The sequence below is a fragment of the Corapipo altera genome, unplaced genomic scaffold, assembly GCF_003945725.1.
Source record: "Corapipo altera isolate COAL_440 unplaced genomic scaffold, ASM394572v1 0, whole genome shotgun sequence".
Taxonomy (NCBI): Eukaryota; Metazoa; Chordata; class Aves; order Passeriformes; family Pipridae; genus Corapipo; species Corapipo altera.
Genome location: NW_020884872.1, coordinates 31,720,884 through 31,738,987, shown reverse-complemented (window position 1 = coordinate 31,738,987; position 18,104 = coordinate 31,720,884). Strand labels below are relative to the sequence as shown.

The following is an 18,104-nucleotide window of genomic DNA, read 5'->3' as shown; positions in this document are numbered from 1 at the left end:
CCATTTATACCATTTATTTCTTTCCCTGTGAGTCCTAGGCAGAAGCTGACCCAGAAGAGAAGCAAAGATTACTTTCTAGAAGGGCTGCCTTGTAAGCCTGACTGTTGGTGGCTCCAGGCTGCTCTGTACTTTGGCAAGGGCAATTCATGCTAATTGCATGTAAACAACTCACAGGGCAGCCTTGGTATCTCAGTGTAGATGTTGCTTATGCATTCAGTTTTTACTCACTTAAAGAAAAATTAAAATAAAAAAGAAAAGAAAAGAGAAAATAAAGTGATTTTTGAATTTTGGTTTAGTCTAAACTGATCTAAGATTTCTTGTGCATCAGTCTGCATTGACTAAACTAGCCCAGTCTGAGAGAACAGCTGAAGTTAAACCAGCTCAACTTCCAGGCAGGCTAGTGTTCGACTTACCTGTTGATATGAGCTTGTTATCTCAAAGAGTCTGATTGGATCTTTTAAAGCAAGACAAGAGCAGGTATAGCTATACTCTAGCTGTTACTTCCTATCCTACGAGTACCCTCAGGCTATCATCTACCTGCAATTTACTGGGAATAGTACACTATTATAATCAAGTAGATGTGAACTAATCAGTGTTGTTTGACTCAGTGTTGTTTTGACTCTAAGTACTTTAACAGGGTAGAATCAGGCCACAAGAACAGCCACTGTCTCTCTTTTTGGGGTTATTCCTCGTGCCTTTCTTTTTTTGCAATATTTTGAGAAGGTTCATAAGGTGATGAAAAGTGGCTTGAAAATTCCAGATATGCACATGTTAAAATAGCAGATTAGTGCTCCATCCCACACATGTTGCCAAAATTAGATTTCCCTAAGGGAAAAGACAGTTTAAAAAAAAAACCCAACAAGCAAAAATAAACAATGGTTTTCCCTATGCTCTGCCAGGATATAAAATTAAAACTTTTTTTAGTTTTACACTTTAGCTGAAGATAAACCTTGTAAAAAGGTGTGTTTCTCAATGCAAAATGCAAGCATATCACACCGTATGAAGGACTTTTGTTTGAGGTCATGCCTTGAACGTTTTTTTCTTTGATGAGGGGTGAATTCCTATGAAAATCTCTACACCTATATTGTTATATCTTTTATTGGATAGTATTGTGTTCAGAGATGACTTGTGTGGAAACCATGGGCATGTCTAGTTAAAGAGGAAGCAATATTGCCTCTTTAACAGAGAAACAAACATATAACAGATGCATGCAGAACAACCTGATGCAGAGTAGGACCAAAATCAGTGCTGTGGCAAACTTTTTGTGAACAAAAAGTCCTAAAGGAAGGCTGAGAACAGTTTTTCACTCCACGCCATTTAGTCAGCAGTCTCGCACTGGAAAGGATGGGGAAATAAAAACTCAAGAATGATGGTTCACTTCCTCTTTGGTCAGCCTTAAGCAAGGTTAGCATCTCTTTCTAGTTTCCATTGTGCAGGTGTCCAGGCCACAAGTTTGAGTTTCGAGAGAGCACCATTAGAGGGACAAAGAATTTGAATAACTGTAAGCGAAAATTTTGGATAGAATAATCTAAGCATTGGGGGAAGAGGGGGAGGGCAGAGAGAGAGTCCAGTTCTGAAGAGTGCTTGGAGTACTTTTACCATTGCCATTGGTTGTTTGCTTTTGAATTTAAATATAGGTTAAAGGGGCGAAATTGATGAATCTAAGCTTGAGTTGTGAAGGACCTCTCATCCCTAGAGTAATCCTTCCAGCACTGGTGCAACAGTGGTAAATCCATGTAAGGAAATGCATTATACCAGTGCTTATGCTGCATCTGACCTCTAGAGAGGCAGGATATTTCATTCTCTATATCAATAGCTCAGCATTTCTTCATGCTGCTGTTTCTCTGAAAAAGCATTAGAAAATAAGAGAGCATTTCAGGTCCATAGAGAATATAAAATGCTATATGGCTTTCCTGTTATAGAAAAGTAAACATCTACATTTAAAGCAAGTTAAGAAGAAATTTTCCAATTTTTTTTTTGTCTTGACTTTTCTGATGTAGCCTAATTCAGTTTTACTGAACAAAAGCTTATTTCTAGAACTGTTTATTCCTTAGCCATACGTTGGCCTGAGAACAGGAAATATTTGGAATATGTTCTTGGAAATGAGATTTTCTAATATAACACTGAGAACTCCTGATTTTAGGTCCGGGATTTTGAGCTGGAAATACATCATATTACACTTCCCTCTGATACCACCATCCCAGGTGACAGTATCAGTGGTTAGAAAAGGATGGAAAGACCTTCTTTTCCAGAGCAGAAGGGTTCACAGTATTAAACCACATGTAACTCCAGCTATAACAGTATGGTCTCACTTTCCTTTGAAAGTACTGAGGTGGAGAAGGGGTCTGCTTTTCTGCCAGAAAAGGCAGAGCAACGATATGAGGAACTCCTCTATTTATTTCAGCATAAACGATATGAACCCTCACCCCACTTCTCTTTTCTCCACCTGCTGCTACCCTCCAAGTCTTTTACACAGTTTAGTACTGATAAGGCCATAGAGGTCAGTACAAATTTGCATTAAAATGTTACTTACATGGGAAGTGGCTGGCTGTATGTCTCAAAACTGTTATTTCAATAAAACATGAAAATTTCCATTCATTGGTTATACTTGGGTTCATACTTTCAAGCTCTGCTATGACTCTGTGATGGTCAGATACTTTTCATTATGTGTATGTGCTCATAAAAGAGCGAGTTGTGGTTGTCCTATACGTGCATGACTGGACACTGGACTGTTTTCCACACAGAACTGTAATGGTTATACTTCTTTTTTCATAGGAGAAGTGTTCCAGTCCTCATATCATTTTTGTGGCCCTCCTCTGGATCCACTCTTACCAGTTACATGTCTTACTTATACCAGAGCTGGATGCAATAATCCAGGTGGGGTCTCACAAGAGTGGAGTAGAGGGGCAGAATCACCTCCCTCAACCTCCTGGACACGCTTTTTTTGATGCAACCCAGGATACAGCTGGTTTTCTGGGTTACCAGCACACATTGTCAGCTCATGCTCAGTTTTTCATCCATTGGTATCCCCAATCCTAATCCCCAGGGCTGCTGTCAATCCATTCATCCCCCGGCCTGTATTGATACTGGAAGTTGCCTTGACCCACGTGCTGGCCCTTGCCCATAGCCTTGTTGAACTTCATGAAGTTTGCACAGGCCCACCTTTCAAGCCGGTGAAGGTCTCTCTGGGTGGCATCGCTTCCCTCCAGTGTGCCAAACACACTACACAGCTTGGTGTCATCTGCAAACTTGCTGGGAATGGATTCAGTCCCACTGTCTATGTCACTGATGTCCAGTGGTCCCCAGTACAAACCCTTGACGGACACCACTCACTGGTTTCCCCTTGGACATCAAAGCATTGACTACACCTCTTTGGACAGGGCCATCCAGCAAATTCCTTATCCATCTATGAGACCATCCATTAAACCTGTGTCTCTTGGATTTAGTGGCAAGAATGTTGTGGAGGAACATATCAAAGTCCTTGCAGAAGTCCCAAGTAGATGACATATACCCAGAGAATAATTTGTGAGGAAAGCCTGCACAAGAATAATAGACTCCTCTGTTCTGCTGTGCTCTTATTGAACAGGTCATATTCGTGTATGTCTTATTTCCACACTTACCTGAACAAAGCATATAGATTACTGAAGACAAGACTATGCAGGAACATTGTGCGTGCCTGAAATGTGAGGCTGATTAGAGTGCTGAACTGGGAAGTGAACCTCACCTCTACCACAGTGATATATTTTCATTCCCCTCAGCTCATTTCCCAGTTTTGGAACTGGCAAGGCCATTGTGAATTTCTCTTCATAAAATACATGCAATCAGCTGGTATCTGAAAAAAGTCCCTCTTGAATTCCTTGAAAAGGTGTTCTCCACTTTGCTACCTGTGACTTTAGCATGTTGATTGAAAAGGAACTTGTTCAGTAGAATAGATAGAAGATGAAAATAGGTCAGAGGGGAAACTCTTAGCCAAAGTATTCTGCAAACATCCCAACTTCCCCAATGTACTGTACATGGCAACCACAGCCCTGTTGCCTTCAGACTGACTTAATCTTCACACTGTACTTAATCTTTCCTCCACCCTCTCCACAGGGCTAAGAGGAAAGAACAGAAACAGCTGGGATTAAGTGGAGAAGGTGCACTCTTCTTGCTGTGTTTGCAGTAGGGTAGGCATGTGATGGTGAATGTTGAAACAAAATACAAATCCAAGTGAAGACATCATACCAGTGTCCAGCTTGGGGAGTTTTGACTTGGTTATAATGCCTTCTCACACTGGAAATGCCTGTGGAAAGGCTGAAAAAACTGTGATAGTGCCAATATAAATGCTGCCTTGTAGCAGCATTTGTGGAATAAAAGGTGTCTTTTCATTAGGACTGCTTCTTTCCCTCTGCGCTCCCCTGCCACTGCCAGGGCCTGAAGTCTCTCAGTTCCTTAGTCAATTGCTGTATGTTACAGCTTTCCTTCACATCCTAGAGATGTTTCTTAAACATAATAACTTGCAAGGTAAAGATGCTTTTATCTAGTTATCCTGTCTTCAGGTTGAGGTGGGCTCATCAAGCTTTGGTCTGTTTAACTGCATCCTGACACTACAGCTGCTAATTTTAGATTTTACCATTCATAAGGAAACCTCTGCATTACCAAACACTCTCTCCTTTCAGGACTCTGATGTTTTGGGTTTGATTTGTAGAATGATGTAAGAGCAGTGCTTAACATTTCCTCTTCTGGTTGAAGAGTCTTAGTCCTTCCCACTGCCATTTCTTCTGGCAGAACTTCATCCCGCAAGAAGTCAGACTGGCCAGCAGCCTGGACCAGAGCAGGAGTAGGGCAAGGTATATTCAGAAGCTGATCTGAGCTGTTGTGCTTCTCCTTTAAAATGAGTGTGCAATGCTTCTGCTACTAATCAAGTGACGTTTTCATCCAGCAGTTACAAAATGCAGCAGAAAGACTGCTGGAAATCTCTTCAGAAAGGGGGAAGAACTGGAGAGTGGGAACAGTTACATCTGTGTGTAACCATGAAGCGAAAAGCCTCTGCAGGAGCAGTGTGGGTTGTACACAGAGTTTTGTGAACCCTTGAGAGGCTTCGTTTGTGGTTTAGTTGAAGCGCTGAGCTAATGCTGAGGTTGGCTCTTACAAGGTGTGAGCCCATTCATTTATTTCAGTGACTGGCTTTTGGATACCACTTTCTTAATTGTCCAGATCTGGGTCTGTATTTCAGCCTTGACAAACACTGTTCCCTTTCCAGCACTACTAAGGTCCATGAATGAATTCATTCATACCCCTGTAATTTTTGGTGTGTTGCTAAGAGTGGCCGTCATCCCAAGAGACATTAGAACTTGCATGTGTGTATTTTCAGCATTGTTGACATTTTTTTTTGGTACTTTTGTCCCATGATTGAGTAACAGCAGTTTCTTCAGCTGGTTGTCATAGAATTATTGAGGTCTTTCTAGGCCTTGCAAGCAACACTTGCAACATTTTCTCTCCTGCAGGCTGGATATTGCATTATTCCTTCATATTATTTTCTACAAAGGGGAAAACTTAGGTCAGCCAGAGGAAGATCAGCCCCCTAATATGTATTTGACTTGCTCGGGTGTTCCAGTGCTTACTGAACATGAGTTCCAATATTCCAATACTAAAAAAAAAAAAGAAATCCAATTATAGTAGTAGCTGTCAGTGTGGCAAACAAAACTATTAAATTCTGTTGTACAGATGGATCTTCTTAGTTCCTAAACAGCATAGATCAAACTGTTTCTTCCTTTTCTTGTGAATTAGTGACACAGATAAATTGTACCAGAGAGACTAATGCAGTTTAGACATTTAAAACATTTGACTCTTTTAGTATATAAACAGTCTGTATGCTTTGGATACATAACATCAGTATGTAATCCCAGTTGCACATTAATAAAAGGTCAGATTAATTTTATATGGTAAATGCAGGGTACTGCTATATAAAGCAGTAATAGGATGGACCAATGCATTAGGAGCATGAGTTCTTAGTGCACTTAAAAGCTTTTAAGCTGGAAAAGCTATTTTTCTGGCTGAGGCAGATTTCTGTCTATTAAATATTTTCTTTGAGTTGTCTCCATGACTCCATTTCTCCCTTTTTGTTTCCTCCAGGCATACATGCCAAAACAAATCCCAGAGCCCTCATCAGCAATTGTACTGCAGGGAGAAGTCTGGATAAGATACCCAGCATAGCCAGTAAACACAATGTGATAAGTGGGTAACTGTCACTGTCACCCAAGGGCGTCCTGGGTATTTACTCATTGCTGTCCTATTGGAAGGAAGGACTGAACATCAAAGTCAGGTTTCTGCAGAAGTAAAGTAGGGCAGATGCATAAAGGAAAACATTTTAATAACTGTGCATTATTAATATCACTAGCAGACTATTAAATCACTCATACAACAGGCATTTAATGAAGGGAAATATGTTGTTTGAACATTGTGTAATTGTCAAACTCATCTGGCAGAGCAGCATGCTTTGCTCCTTGAGCTATGACAGTTTCGTGAGGTTGCCAGCAGAATCGAAAAGGTTGGCATTTCACTGCAGAGATTCAGAATGATTTTACGGCTGAAGCTACAAAGTCATGTTGGAGAGAGCTAAATTCAGTCTGCTTTTTTTGTGACAAATCTTTATAGTCTCTTCATCTATCTACCTGTTGATTCCCCACTCTGTAGAAGCATTGTAACATTTTCTTCTCCTCAACACTTTGCCTTTTCAGGATATATGACACAGGTCAAGATACTGTTTTAAATGGAACTCTTCATCAGGTGTAATAGCTAGAGCATTCTTAAAAGCCTAGCCACAAAACCCTTTGCATCTGCAATTTAACTTTAATTTGAAATCCAGTTTTGAAGGAATCAATATTTAGCAGGTTTTTGCTTTTGACTAAGTCTGCTTATGTAAGGAAAATAAGCTTTTCCATTGTTCCACTTAGACTAAAAATGAATTTCCCTAAGTTTTAAGTAGAAGAAGTAGGATTTATGGATAGGATGTTAAATGTTTTCCTTGCAAGAGGTGTCCTGAAGAAATGAAATACATTCTACAGAATCCCTTAGTACATAAAATACGCAGTGTTTGAATCTCTCCCAGGTTTGTATCAACCAGAAAGTAAGTTGTTCAGATCAGTAGTGTACAAGGCACAAGTTTGGGACACCTGCTGAGGTACCAAATAATAAATATGACACATACTTTCAGAAAATAAAAAAAATGCGTTCAGCTGCTTTTTGTGAATGGCCTGGCCTTGTTGGTGTGCACAGGGAGACAATGAGAACAGCACATAAGTCAAGATTTCAGGGAAATTAGGTGCTGGAAAGCCTCATTTCAGATTGCAGTCTATCTAGGCATGGAGCTTTTCATCTCTCTTGAGGCTGAGACGGCTTTAATGCCCAGTAGTTCTCTAAGTGAAAAGTAAGATAAGGAAAATAAAGCATACCAGATAAGTAGTGCACAAAGATCTGGAGAAGTTCAGTGTTTGACCATATTTTGTTCTTGGGTTTTGTGTCTTAACAGTGATGCAGAAATTCAGCGTAAGAGAAAAATTAAAAGTAGTGGGGGATAATTTTTTTTCATGGACTTTTACAAAGAAAATAGCACAAATAGTGATTTGTGCACTGTGAAAAAACCACTTTTGGCTTTAACTTCTATGTTATGAGAGAGAACATCATTACAGTTTATGTTTCAATTGCTGCCAAAATGTAGGTAGCAGCATAAAAAGGAACATAACCTTGATCATTGTGAAATCTTGCATTAACTTTGTGCTTCTTTCTAAGCACTAAAAGCAGTCACATACAGGCTGTATTTAACATATTTATTCTTTCATATACCAACAAGCATTTTCACATCAAAACAGTGTCATGAGCTGTAATATACAGTGTAGATCTACCCTTCCGTTTCACAGGGGAGAGATGGAGAGATGGAGTGATCTGATTTATTAATAAACCAAAGAGCTTTTGCCATAAATCAGAATTCATCAGCTTTGTGTCCTTATGTAAACTACTATTCTAATTAGATTTTCTTTCCTCCCAGATATTGTCTGGTTAAAGACCATAAGCACATATTTCAAGTTAATTGTAACAGAATACAAATATACAGACAGTTAGATTTAGTGATAAAGTACTTTTAGTTCCAAAGCTGAGTAATAAATTAAAAGAATTCAACAAAGGAGGGAGAAAGACAATATATTCCATAGTAGTGAATAGTGTAAGTTGGGTACGCTTAGTCCTCTCTGATCTTTACAAAATCTTTCTTTTTTTGTGAAGACTTTAGAAGCCTCTAGACTTTAAGTACCTTTTTTTTTTTTTTGTTAAATAGCTGGCCTTGCTGGCAAGTTTTCTTAGCGGAAAGGGAATCCAGTCTGCAAGCTTCCAGTGCTCTAGAAGTTAATGTGTCTGTACTGCACTGAAAACACGCTCTCTCTGCTGAGTTCAGCAGCCATACAAAGCCTGCATTTGATTACATTACGTTTTATTATTAGGTGTCTAGGATTCCCTCAGGGCATTCATCAAAGATGTTAAAATTTCTTTCTTTTCTTTTTTTAAGACCACTGAATGAAATTTTGTGCTAAATTAAATGTAATATATATAGTATGTTATAATAAAAAGACAAGAAATTATTCCCATTCCAGTCTTTTCCCTCCAACTTACAAATGCAGTTTAAGCTACAGTGATGAATGGTTGTAGGTTATTTTTTTCTGTACCTTTTTTTTTTTTTTCTACCAAGGAAGATATTGGAGCAAGGAAAGAAAAGATCATCTTCTGGAAGAGCAGAGTAGGTGTTATGTAGAGAAAACAGGCTTTCCCAACACAGCAAGCTTTGGTGTGACTTGGGAGAACTTCACCTTCTCCAACAAGCTCAGGCAAAGCCAGCTGCCAGATAACCCTGGCTGCTGGTATAGTGTCTCTGTAACATGAACCTGTGACTACTGGAGTGTGTACAGTTAGGAGCTGTAGTAGCAGATTTCAGATGTCAAAGCCTGAAAGCTCTGTAATGTCTGTTTTAGCCAGTGGTTGCTTCCTTGTGACTGCTGGTGTCTGTGCCTGTCTGAAGTGAGCAGATAAGGAACAAGGGTCAAAAGGGGTGTGAATGTGTGGCTTTACTATACGTGCCCCGTTCTACAACCTAATTACGTCTTAGGTATCTCTATAGAACTAGGTACTTCCAAACATTCTCAGCATCAAACTTCAGTCACCTAGAGAAGTTTAAGGCTGACCAGGAGATACAGCTTATGAGCTGAAATACCAATAGTATTTAGTTCTGAGAAGATCATCTGGATTTCTTGCAATGGCTCAGGTACTTGGCTGTCAGCCTTGACATAATTTGGGGAGTCTGATTCTCAGCATAGCAATCTTTGCTCTAGGCTGTCTTTTGGTTTTACTCCTTTTTTTTTTTCTTCCTTGTTTACAAGCAGAATTCTGCATGTAAAAGTTTTTCTTTCCTCCAGTGGGCTGTAGCTGTCTCTAAGTGACAGCCCATCTTCACAGTTCTCTTTATCATCTTTTGTTTCTTGAAAATACAGAAAAGATTTTCAAAAGTGTCAGGCGTGGGTGGTTTGAATTGTCTCCTGTATACTGTAAGTCTGTCGTTCTTCCAGGTGTAACTGATAGAAAAATGAAGGAGGGTACCAGTGGTTATTCTGACATATCCTCTAGTTTCTTTTATCTCTAATTTAAAATCTGGTTTCTTTCACCTCTTCTGAGTAGAGTCAATATCAAAAAAACAGACACCTGTGTGTTTCAGAGAAGCTGGCAATAAGATTGTGTTTGTCCTTTGGTTAGTGATTCTCAGTCTCACAAGTGTGCTCTAAAAAGTAGTGGTTGGGATCTACAGCTGCTCAGAAAAACCATTATGAAGCGTAAGATATGAAGTGCTAGCTGTTGAGAGCTTAGTAATATGATAATGCACAATTGGTTCTTTTATTTAAGTGTGATGCAAAGCAGCTTTATAAAGGTAGTCCTTGTTCATGGAGACAGCCTTCTCCACAGCAACAGGATCAGATATCTCTGCTTTCACTGCATAGTTTGTTTGATCTGGCAAAGAAAGGAGAACCTTGATTTTTATTTAACAAAATAAAGTAATTATGCTGTGACATGATGTTTTTCCTCAAACACAACAAGGTGCTAACTACAGGTAAACTTATATAGTCAGCAAAAATACCAGTGTCAGAATAATGAGCTAGACAATCAAGAATGTTTTTAAGTGATAATTAAGAAAGAGGTATTCTGCTATATGTGTGTAATTTGCTGTAGTAGATTCATTTATCTCTGTTGGCATAAAGCAATTAAGAAGTCTTGCTAATATTTCAAAAGCTCATATTAGCGTTGCTGTAATTGGCAGTATATTGACTTATATTGTCCTAGATTTTCAGTAGCTTCACTGAACATGAAGTATAATGATGCTATTGAATTTTGAGCTTTCCCAGGTAAATTTCATTTTCCTACTCCAGACCAAATTCATTTGATTGCCAGGCTCAGCATCTTTTATCTAATGTTTATAGAAACTCACATCTTCCAGTTGCAGAACAAAAAAGTCATCCTTGTAAGGGATATTTTGTTTCTCGGGTCCCTTTGGTTTTCAGCCCCAGTTGTCAATGTCTTTGCTTTGATTGCCTTTGGAAAAAAACTGGACTGTAACATATTACAAAAGCTGGAAAAGAAAGAGATTTTGGATATAAAATTTACAGGTATTTGCTCTAAGTAATTAACATTTTTATTATTCCAGGACTCAGAGTTTGACCCTTTGAAGTTCACCAGTGTCATTGAATGTGAGAAGCCAAACAATGACTTAAGTAGGTTTCGAGGTTACATGTGAGTATTTCATATAATATCCTTCAGTATACACTTTTTTTCTCTAATATGGAATAAAATAAATGTTGGTTTGTTTTGCACTGACTTATGTAAGTTGCATCATCATCGCATCTAAATAGAGCTGCATATTTAAAGCCCTTGTAGAGGATCCCCACTTTAATGTGAGATGGGAGCCTCATGTTTCCATTCCTTAGGATGAATTTAGTTATCTTCAACCAGTTTACACCTAGAAATGAAGGCATAAACCACTGCAGTTACAGACACTCTTCTCCCTTCCCTCCATGCATCAAAAAAAGCCCATCTGGAAATGGGAAGAAATAGAAAACCAGTCCAAGAGAGGCAACAAACAAATGCAATTCATTGGACACTGCTTTTATGAAGATGGATCTGTTGCATGTTTCTTTTAATATATGTGTCAATGAGGAAAATCATATATTTCTCCAGCTATGGCATTATTCTTTTTTTCTCATTCAGACAGAAAAAATTATTTGCTCACATGATGGGTGTGCTTGTACATTACCACATCACCTATACCCACTTGACTTAATTCTAAACAAACAGAATTGCATTGACTGGGTGCTCATATCTGGCCAATCAGTCCTTCTCCAAAAGAAATGTTTTAGGATGTGCAAAGCACTTTGCTTCTAACATAGCTGATTGTGGTGACTTAGGAGATGGATTCTTGCAAACTTACTTTTCCATACAGTTACCACATGGAGAGAGCCCAGGTTTGCCTGAAGAGAGTTAAGCACACAATAATTGTGTTTCAAATACAATGGTTTCCCACCCATATTGATTCGGAGTGATAAACAGTATTAAATTCTGTAAATGTCACAAGGTAAATTGCTGGAACTTGGGGAGTTTTTTATAGTGGTGCCATTTACCCACCTCAGTTACTACTCTCAGATGTCACAGATTGTGTAGGATGTACTGTCAACTGGTGTAAATTGGGACAGTTTCTTTGAAACTACAGCAAGTTGTAGTGTGGGAAAACGTGTTCCTTTATTTAGCAGCACAAAGCCCTACAGTTCATGTAAAGATAAAAGTTTAGTATTAGACATTACTGCATGAGGGTGTGTAACTGTCTCCATTAATAGAGAGCCTGCTGTACTGCAGAAATGCCATTTCCAGATATGGAAATAGAAACTGTGGTAGCTTTTCTAGCACACTCTATGTGTGAATCTTAGTCCCCAAAATATTGAGCAGAGGTTGAAAACCATAGAAAATATGCGTAAATTTGTTTTTCATTATATTTTTACTTATTTACTCCATATGGAAAAGGCCTGTGGCATGTAAGTTACAGAACCATTTATGTAGCAGAAAACATGGTGTTATCTTTTGGATGGCTATTATTCAATATTGGTTATATTTAATCTTCTTCATATTTTATTGTTTCACAAATGATGTGAATATATATTGACACAGCAAAAAAGACACAAATTCTGAATATGGCAGAAAGCATCAGGTGATTTCCAACTCTCATCAGCTATGCTTCAAGAGATTTACAGCTGAAGGACCATGGGCTGTTTGAAGTAAAGAGTGGGGACCAACTCCTCAGCAAATAAATTCTCAGTCTCCTAATTTATCACAGATGGCTTCTCCTCCCCCTCTTTTTAGATTTCATTCATTAGTATAATGAAATCATGGGTCTATTTCAAATCATACAGTAGTAACATATAGCATTGAAACATATCATTTCCATGTTAAACTCAGATCTTAATTCTTGTTCAAAATCTTACCAAAGGTTGCTGCTTGAAAGAATGGTTCAGATAGCTACCAGCCAATAATAGCTCAACTGAAAAGAAATTATACTGAGATATTTAAATAGGAGTGCCATGAAATAATAGACTGTCAAGAAATCCATATGTAAAAGCTGTGCTGAGACATTACTGCTGAAGTTTGCTTGAAGTTTTGACCACTTAGTAAGTTTCCACTTTTGACTAAGACTTTTTTTTTTCTGTTTGAAATATGAAATGCTCTTTGGTTCTAATGCCTGTGCTGACAAATCTTTTGGGGAACAGAAATGTTTTTGTATGTGTGCTCTAAACTTGTAAAAAACTCTGTTCCCCACAATTTTTCTGAAACACGATCACTATAGGTAACCAATGTGGCACAGGCAGGCAAGAATAAAAGGAGACACAATATTAAAAAAAATTTAAAAATACTGCAAAATGCATTGAGATGGGCTTGGCCCTACTCTTTATCTGCAAAAGCGTAGCAAGCACATTACTGCATATGACTTCTTCAGCTATATTGCCACGGTCAGCATTGAACACAGTTGGGGTGTGCAGACACACAGACAGAGTACTAGTTTTGCTCAGGTGTTTGCTTTAATACTGCTTTGCAGTTTCTGTACCTTCAGATATCTCAAGCATATTCCCTCACTTTTATTTCCCCTATAAGAAGTATTCTGTGTAAAAAGAATAGAATAAAACCTAACATGCCCCCTGCCTGTATGGGTCTAGCCAGTATGCATGGCAAAAATTCAGAATCTCATGCCAGCTTCCAAAAATAGCAAAACTGACCTTAAAATCATGTTTCTACCTTTTTGTGTGTATATGGGCAAGGGAAAAAGAAAAGTCGTAGTTGGCATTCTGACTTTTCAACTTTTCTCTGAAAATAAAAAAAGTATTATTAGGCAAGGACATACAACTTTATCTGATCATACCTAAATAGGTATAGCATGGAATTGTAACAATAATGGTAATAATTATGATATTAATAATAACATGAAGATTAATATGAATCATATGGATACATGTGTGTATTTCTATTTCAAAGCTTGTCATATCAAAACCAAATTGATATAAAATCATGTTATAGTTTTTTTAAGGAAAAACAAATTTGTATATTTATATACAGTGATGTCTCTCTAGTGTTCTACAGTAACGCCACGCCTTCTGGAAAAAAAAACACAAAACAACCTAGACTAAGTTTCATCACAGTTTATAGTCAGGAAGTTTCTGACTGATCACTGAAACTATGTTTAAGATTGTTAAATATTTTCTTTGGGAGTGTCAAGCCTTGGAAAGTAATACCAACTCTATCATTTGCTTTGTAAGACAAGAAAACAAAAAGTGAAAGAAAATACTCTCATTTGAACATAGGTTTTATACATTTCCTTGTTATTTAATGCTGGTAAACACATAACAAGGAAAAACATAATAGAAGGCTGAAGTGAGCTACCATTGGACTTATTTTTGTGTTGCTGTATTAAACCCAAACTCTTACTTCTATACAAACGCTTTCAGGGTACTGTAGCATAGTAGCTAACTGCATCTGATCTGCCCATTTCTCCTACTTCATGGTGCATTTGTATTTTAGATGCTTAGATACTAAACATTGCAGTGTCATCCATGTGAGAAATTGTAGAGAAAAAGAGCGTTGCACCTGCACTTGGCAGCACGTTTCCTCACAGCTTAGCCTTTGCATTCCAGGCATCTGAGAGGCTTCAGCTGGACACTGTTTTAAATAATGACCGAGAAAATTTTCCTTCTTTGCCTATAACTTATACTGGCCTGAATCCAGATAGGGGAAAACAGACTGTTCAACTTTTGTAATAAGCTTAAAGTTTATAACTCTGCAGGGCTAGAAATGGGATCTAGGCCATCTCTGAACCCAGACATAAAGTTGTAGAATTGGCAGGTTTGTTATCAAAATGAGCAGTTTAATCTAGCTCTAGTTTTCATTATTATTTTAATCCAGATCTTTATGTATGTAATTTTTTCTTCATTTTAGCATCAATGCCCAACTGTCTTATATGTATATTCTGTTAGCGAGTCACTGGGCATGACTGTAGACAAGAGGGAAACAAGAGTTTCCTCCAGCCTCTGCCAGCTTCTTACTCCTAGATTTTGATTTCATCCATGTTTTCTAAAGATCTGATGAGCAACAGTTAAGTTGTCTGACTTCATTTGGATATGGAAAAGTAAAAAGCAGCACTAAGTGCATGTAAGGATGAGATGTGGTCAGAAGGCTCAGCCTGTGGGTCAGGGCAGTAGATTGGGGTATTGACACCCACAGGTTAACTTCAGATGTTGCACCATTGCTTTGGAGGAGTTTTGTAAAATGAGATAATAAGAACAAATAAGCAAGTAATTATATATAAAGTTTGCCATGTGCAATATACCTGGCACAGTTCACTGTTACTGTGAAGTGTAAAAACTTGATGAAGGCTATAAAATTATAAGCCAGAGCAATTACTACTTAAGTAGGTTTATCCTTTAAAAGTCCCATTTATTAACAGGAATCATAACAATCATTTGGAGACTTTATTGGGAATTCAATATGAATTTATGAGAAAAGCTAATGTAAATTCAGCTTTAAAGAGCAGTGGAATAACAGAATCTTGGTAGCAATGTAATTTTGACAATATGGAATCATTAAGAAATTATTTTGCATAGTTTAGGCCCAGACAAGTTGACACCTACTGGCATACTGTAAGAGGGATGTTGGGCAGCCCCCAGTTTTTGAAGCTTCTTTGGCAAAAGGTGAGGCAGTAGATTAAGGAGGTTTGCTGAAGAGAACAGAAGTAAAACCTCTGTTCTTGTATCTGAGGCTGGCAGGGAAGATGGGCTGAGCAGGGGAAATTCTCTCCTGATGAAAAAGCCACCTTTCATTTTTGTGTTAGAATTGCAAACTTGATATTATCTACTTCTTCCTTCTCCATTTCTGGTCGTTTCTAGTCTTATCACTACTGCAGCTACCTCAGCTGTCAAACCTAATGCTTTTTCTCCATCTTTAAAGTGAAAAGCTAAGCACACTTGTTGAAACACCAATGCTTTTAATATATATACTTTTTTGAGCAGAGGGTGGGTATAATTTATTGCACTGAACTAAAAAAGACTGTATATGCATGTGTGTATATTTATAAACTTATTTATAAATGTGTGTATATATTACAGGTATATTCTGCTAAAAGCATTGACCAGTGAGGTTACATAGCATAATCAGCATTACCGAATAATCTGGAAGTAGTCCTACTAGATTGGGAACAAGTACAAAGAATTTACCAATGTGAACCTTTTCTTCTTACATATCTCAGGATATTTGATATAGTTCTTAGGCCTGAGATCCTAGCAGTATGTACTAAAGTTAGAGTTTTGGTTCTCATTTACAAAAGGAGTCTAACAGAAAAAAGGCTTAGAAAATTGGAAGCAAATAAAAAGAACTCCATCTTTATAAAAAAAGCACAATTTTAAACCAGTTTGCAGATTTCAGAGGACACACAATTTTAAATGCTCAAATCCAGGTAGACATAAAATTCAGTGTTGCAGCAGCACAGTGTTAATTTTAGTATAGCACATGTGCTTTTCAGGATTTCTCTTGGACTCCCAGCTTTTGCTAGTTTTTTATAGCAGTCCATTTTTTAGACTTTGAAAGTGTGATGGTTTTGACACCTGAAAGTGAGGACAGAACATTTAAACATTTCAGACTTTGCCTTAATATTCTCTTAGGTATTAGGATACTGCAGTTGATTACATGAAATTTTATTCATTTAAAAACGGTTTGAAGTTATTATTTGGTTTGTCTTTTTTACCTTAAAATATTCTGATACCCTTTTTTGATTGTTATTATTGTTTAGCATTTCCCTATTAAGTCTCGTAAGGCTGTTTTCTGTGTTTCTCTGTCAGTTCATACACAGTAGTTAATAAGTTGTAGTGGAAATGTTACTTTTTTACATTTTCGTCATGTGTTTTGGTGTTGATCAACAAGAATCACCAGGGTGCAGGTGATTTTGGTTTTTCTTAGATAGTTGGTGAGACATTTCTGAAAGGAATTTCTGTTGTCCGTGCTGATGAATACATGGAATATTTTTCCTTTTAACTGAACTGATACTTATTATCCCTGGCACATCTTCCTTAGTATTGCTGCTTCTGAAGCAGTCCTTTCCCAATTTCACCGTATTTCTTTCTAGGATTTCTTTGGTAAGAACATGTGAATAGTGGGTTAATCATATCCACTACACAGCTGCTTTTAGGTGGACTGGATTAACTGTGATTGCTCAGCCAGTTTGCACATGCACAGGAAGTCCAATGCATTTTCAAAGCATTAGCTAGGCTGCACACATGCTGTCGATTTGGCCTGCACATCTCTAGTGAGCATTTGTCCAGTACATTTGTATATCTAACAGCAACTGGTGCTGCTCCAGCTGGGCGGCTGCATGTCAGGGATCCTTCGGTAAGTATTCTCAGTTTTCAAAATCTGACAGAGAATCTTCCCAGGAGGAAGATCTAAGGAAATATTTTGCCATCAGATAGAAAAAAACTTCTTAAATTTCAAGATGTTTCCTGGGCTTGCTATATTACAGAACAGTATGATTTAACAAGCTTAATGTTTTGATATTCTGTGTTTTGTTCTGTTTTCAAACTTTCTGTAGTATACATAAAAATGGAAAAAAAGATGGACTGTTCAAAGATAATCTTTTGTTACGTGGATGTACCATTAGAAATACAGAAGAAGTTGCAGGAATAGTAATCTATGCAGGTAAAAGCTGTTTTTCTGTCTTAAGAGACATTCTACCCTTTTATAGTTTCCTTAAAATAGTAACAAAATTCCATAAGACACATTTGATGCAATTCCTTCTGCAGGGCATGAGACAAAAGCTTTGTTAAATAATAATGGACCACGTTACAAACGCAGTAAGCTTGAAAGACAGATGAATGCTGACGTCCTTTGGTGTGTCCTCATACTTCTAATCATGTGTCTGTTCTCTGCCATTGGTAAGTGCTCTTTACAAGTAGGAATTTAAGTGTCACACTGTCTTGGTATTCATGCACTTAGCTTTATTGAAAACATATGTATCTGCCAAAACATGAAATCCATAAAGGTACCTCCATGCTAATTTTTGCTGTGTTTTCTTCTTTGAAATCAAAATATGTCAATACATAAGCTCATCTAAATAGCTTCTTAGTGTCAATTGAATATATGCTATTAGCACAGAGATCTGGAGGCTTAGATTCTACTACCCATTCAAGGATGCCAAGTCCAAAAAAACCCACTTTATATGTACTCCCATCGAAATTACAGGTGGTGGAGTGTAACATGCCATTAATCAGTCAACAAAGTAATTTATGAGCAGAAAATCACCATAATTAGCACAGTGCTATTACCCAGTACTATTTATTAAATCCAGAGCACAGTGTACAACACGGAAAAGCTATCCCTAAGGCTGCAGATTTAACATAGAAGAAGTAAGTAAAAGTGTAAGTTTGCATAAATTAGAAGTAGAATACTCTCTAGACTTCTTGGAGTGCTTAAAGGAACTGCTGGAGCTCAGGTTAATTCTCTTCAGACCTTTT

At 37.7% G+C, this 18,104-nt stretch overlaps 1 protein-coding gene across 2 annotated transcripts in view; it reads left to right on the top strand.

The window, feature by feature from the left end:
* ATP10A (ATPase phospholipid transporting 10A (putative)) overlaps window positions 1-18,104 on the top strand; it is a 112,128-nt gene that overhangs the window by 50,284 nt on the left and 43,740 nt on the right. For both annotated transcript variants that reach the window (XM_027645781.1, XM_027645790.1), the window contains exons 3-5: window positions 10,718-10,803; window positions 17,183-17,289; window positions 17,394-17,525. In XM_027645781.1, the coding sequence (XP_027501582.1) occupies window positions 10,718-10,803; window positions 17,183-17,289; window positions 17,394-17,525 (325 nt within the window). The remainder of the gene's footprint in view (window positions 1-10,717; window positions 10,804-17,182; window positions 17,290-17,393; window positions 17,526-18,104) is intronic.